Below are 4,810 nucleotides of genomic sequence, written 5' to 3' on the forward strand. Positions count from 1 at the left end.
ATTGTAGCCACAGCTGCCCTGGGGCGCACTGACAGAGGCGAGGCTGCCGGACACTGGCGCCACCGGGCCCTCTGACCACCACCAGTAGGCAAACATAACACATACACATGTAAAACACTGTCAATATTTTCCATATCTACTTAAGTTTTGTCTAATTTCTTCATCCATCTCCTGTTCATGTCTTTTCAGTAATCTACAGAACTATAGCCCTCACGTCTGAAGTCATGAAGTGTTTTGAGCGGAAAGTGTCGCAGCACACCAGAAACTCTCTATCCCCCTCCCTCGACCCCTACCAGTTTGCTTACAGAGCAAATAGGTCAACCTAGGACACCATCACCCCACACAGAGGCTGAGCCATCTGGAGAACAGGAGGAGCTAAGTGAGGATGCTCTTTGTGTGCTACAGCTCAGCATCAACACCATAAGCCTATATTTATTTTGTTTCCCCTCACGTGATGAAAAGCAGAAACATGCTGTTTGATAAGACTCACTTATAATTCTGCACTGAATTCTTTTTGTTGCTCCCATCATGAGCAAAACTTGACAGAAAAAAACCATGAACAATAGCTGCTTTTACTAAAACAGAGGAGACACAAGGTTTCAGAAACAACTGAGGCAATGCACAGACTGTCAGAGTTATGAAAATGAGTCTACATACAGCAGAATTCTAGTCACTGTGGGTTATTGGATGTTGTTTATTGTAGGTCTTATCCTTGTGTTAATCAGCATATTCTGCTTTTATGGCATATTATGACCAAGAAGTCTAATAAGTGTTTTGAGAGCAACGATGCAAACAGGTCGCAATTTTGTAGTATGCACAAGAGATAGAGAAGGATTTCTTAATTTATATCTGTTATGCTGTCATCATTTCTGTTGAATTATTTTCTGTTTGAACTCCCAGAGCAAAACATTTTCTCTTCCTAAACTTAAATTGTTTAAAAATGTCTGCAAATTGCTTTAGAAATTTAAAGTAATCTGTGAAATCCCAAAAAGCTGATTCTGTTCATGTGGACAACACGTTTTTAGTGGGAGAAACATTTCATCACTCATCCTAGTGATGAGTCCTTACAGTGGAAATATATAAACATGATTCCAGCAGCAAACAGAGAAAACGAAATTAACATTTCTTCAAAAAATTATGCACTGTAACTGCAATAACACCTCACATGTCCATAGCTTCTTTTCCAGCTTTTAGTTTAGCTATTATCTTTATCTCTGTTTTCTGTGCATTGTTCTCTGCATCTCTGCAAAAACATCTTAGTCATGATGTGGTCAAAAACCTAAATGTTTTCTTCCTCTTTAGTTGAATTTCTCTCTTTCTGTTATTTTTTTCTCCTCCAAAATGAAGATGACAAATAAAAAAGCAATTTTTTTTCTATCTATTATCACATACTGATTTCATAGTTTTCTACAGACATGTTCAAATATGGTTATGGTGTGTCTACCAGGGGGTGGTCACTTTGTTCTCTATAAAAAACCAAAACTTCCCCAGTACTGTGTCTGCGTTTTTAGCATCTCCCTTTTACACACTTGAAATTAACCAGGAGGTATTGGCATCGTCTCTTTTTCCAAAAAAGGTAAAGCAATAAAGATTTTTGCTTTTAGATTTTTTTAATTTTTGCTGGTAAAAATCAAGCTGTTCAACTACTTTTTATCATTGTCTGTTTTTGTCACCTGTTGGTAATTTCCTTGATTAATATTTTTATGAAACAAAATTTCAAAGAAAGTGCAAAACCGGAATAAAAATGTGATAAACACCATCAATGAAAAGTTGAAAGCTTGTATGCTTTGCATTTCTGCATAAAAAACTGTTTGTCAAGTATTGCAAACTGATTGTTCTGTAAACTGATCAATTAATTTATAAACTAACTATTGATCTACATAAAAAGGTCTATTTGTGTTATTTCAACAGGGGATTATAACCAGAAGTAGCTGGCAACACATGTGAAGGTAAGTGAGGCATCTCGATATCATGTTAAATGTTTGTGTTGTTTCCTTAAAACATTCACTTGGTTTAATTGTTATGATTGTTATAGTTTATTGGTTAAGACACAACAGTTTTGTTTGTGAAAACCACTGTGTTGTTAAATCTGATCTGATTAGATGGCTGGCCTGTGCTGGCTGGTGATGGTGCCAGTCTTCTTCCTGTCTCCTCCAAACATTTTGGCTGCTGTAAACCAGGACTGGCTCAAGGACATTGTAGCAGCTGTCAAGAACAAGTGAGTTGACAAAAGTGGGGTTTTGGGGTTTTTATGTGTGATATTATTTCTAATCACTGCTCTTCTAATCTGCTTGTGCTATTATCGATCTGTTGAGTCACCTGAAGGCAAGACATCTCTCTATGACTTCAGCCTTTGTATTACAACTATACATGAAATAAAGTATGTGACTTTATTTTACACTGCAGTTTTTCTGTTATTTAAAGTGATTATAATGAGCTTTAAATCCTAATAAAAGATTATTATTATTATTATTATTATTATTATTATTTATTATTATTATTATTTATTAATTTGCAATAGTATGTTTTAGTTTAATAATGATATCACTATTATTATTATTAATAGTAATAGTAGTAAGTAATTGTTAATGAAAATCTATAGTAATAGTATATATAGAATACAATGTACACCTACAACAAAATTATGGGTGCTCCATGTCAAGTGTGCAGGAATACCATCTAATTATTAGACAGCAGGAACAAATAGCAAACAAGAGACATATATACAAAAATAACTTTGGAGAATAAAATAATTGCAAAGTGCTTGTAAGTAGTGCAAAGTAAGATTTGGTCTGAATACAGTCCGTGTGAGTGGCCTGAGTGATGAGGGTTACTCAGACTGTTGAGCTGGGTGGGCAGGGGTGGATTGTTAACAGTACGAACTATCCTTTGGAAGAAGCTGTTTATGAGTTTTGGATTGTGAGTGTGAGACCTGATTGACCTGAGGCCAGGGCTGGACTGAGACAAAAAAATCATCCCGGGCATTTTGACTAGACACCGGCCCACCAGGTATTATAGGTAAAGCCATGAAGCCTTTGAATGAAAACAAACGCCGTTGTAACAGTGATGTACGCTGTCTTGTTGGTATATGTATGATTTCTATACATTTTATATCAGATAAAAACTTTGGTTTTAAGATTCAGACTATTATTTTTTAAAAGCGAGACATTTTAAATGAGAATAAGAAAGAAAAGTATTTCTTTGTGCCCCCCTTTCCCTGTTAATGCCCTACATGCCCCTGGCAAAACTTTGCTAGACCCGCCCCTGCACAGTTACCAGCTGTCAGCTACTTAGAAAAAGGATCCTGGTGTTATTTGTCTCTCAGAAACAGTTCATAACTTCCCTTCAACTCATTCATGTCACCTAAAAGGTAAACCTGTTTCTCCATCACCTGTTCAGCTCTGATGATCCAGTAAGGACATCTCCTGGTTTCATCTTCATGTTTCCCTCTCACCAGATATCCAAACCGATATCATGACCAGCAGCTTTACAGCTGTGGCTCCAGCAAACATCAGCTGATACTAGAAATTAATATTAAATAAATTCTAACAACAGCTGATCAAGCTTAAACGTGCTGCTGTTGTTTAGCGCGACATCCGCTGGTTTCCTCTTTCTGGCGCAAAGTGAGCGATAAACAAACAAGAGAGCCGATCAGCTGATCATTGATCAGTTTCATGATTGAAGTAGCAACAGGAGAGGGAGGGGGGAGAATGAGAGAAGAAGAGGCAGCTGTGCAGCAAAGACACAGAATAACTCCAGCTTTGTGTCTTTTTCATTGTAGCTGAATCAAATGCCCGGTATGCCCGATGGCCAGTCCAGCTATGCCTCAGGTTTTATATAGTAGATCAATAATTGGACTTCGAGGTTGCTCAGGGTCTTTTGTTATTCATTAGAATAAAATGTACCATAAAATGAACTTGTTTTTTAATATGGAACTTTAAAAAAAAGAGAAAAAAAAAGAATTTGATGCAGAGGATTGCTTGTTATGTCTAGTGTCCCATTAGTGTCCCATAAAATACATTTTAATCATCTGTGTGAGGCATTTACGGCTCTGTTTTTTCTTTTTCCCTGGTACCCTCGAGACACTCAATGCAAAATATACTTTTACAACTCACTGACAAAGCCCAGATCATCACTGGTAGTCCAAATTTAGTGTGCAGTTTATACTTATTATATTATATTTTTGGCAGGTATGAACTAGGTGATTCCTTCAGCATGGCTTTGAACATCCCACAGAATCAAGATCCAAGCAGTCTCCAAGAAGTCCTTCAGAATGACCCAGCAGACAGCGTGAGAGGAGCCATTTCACAGGACCAAGTGTACAAAGGCACCAGGGTGGTGGCAGCGACACAGTCACAGGCACTATCACATGTTCTTCATAACATACAACCATTCATAAACAGTAGTGAGGGTAACGTTCTCGTCATCTACTCTGAAAACTCTCCAATTTCAAATGACGAAGGTATCACTTTGAACATTAGTGATATCACTAATAATTGGAGCGGTTATGCGTTTGTTTTTTCTAATGTAGCTGATGTTCCTGCTTCAGACACATCTCAGCTGACTGAATCATTTAAGCAACTTGAGATTACCAAACTTGGGCTTAACAACATATATCGTTGTTATGCACCTGGAGATGATGCTTTTCAGTGCACAAGATGCTCCTCGGGGGGAGATGTTACACCCACATGTGTTGCAAACCCAGCCCCGTCAAGTCAAGAACAAGGTACAGATGTAGAAACACCTAAACCAGGCCTTGACACTGGTCTAGGCAATGACATAGGCAATGACATAGGCAATGACATAGGCA

The 4,810-nt window shown here is 37.7% G+C and overlaps 1 protein-coding gene across 1 annotated transcript; it reads left to right on the plus strand.

Annotated features, from left to right (window-relative positions):
• Window positions 1-1,486: 1,486 nt before the first annotated feature.
• Window positions 1,487-4,810, plus strand: LOC102300063 (the record flags this gene model as incomplete). Its single annotated transcript, XM_014339696.2, is given in 4 exon segments — window positions 1,487-1,576; window positions 1,912-1,949; window positions 2,103-2,218; window positions 4,191-4,810. Coding segments are annotated over 2 exon segments (736 nt in total), but the record flags the coding sequence as incomplete, so codon positions are not given.

The sequence above is a fragment of the Haplochromis burtoni genome, unplaced genomic scaffold (genome assembly GCF_018398535.1).
Source record: "Haplochromis burtoni strain Fernald_Lab_line unplaced genomic scaffold, NCSU_Asbu1 Contig_303, whole genome shotgun sequence".
Taxonomy (NCBI): Eukaryota; Metazoa; Chordata; class Actinopteri; order Cichliformes; family Cichlidae; genus Haplochromis; species Haplochromis burtoni.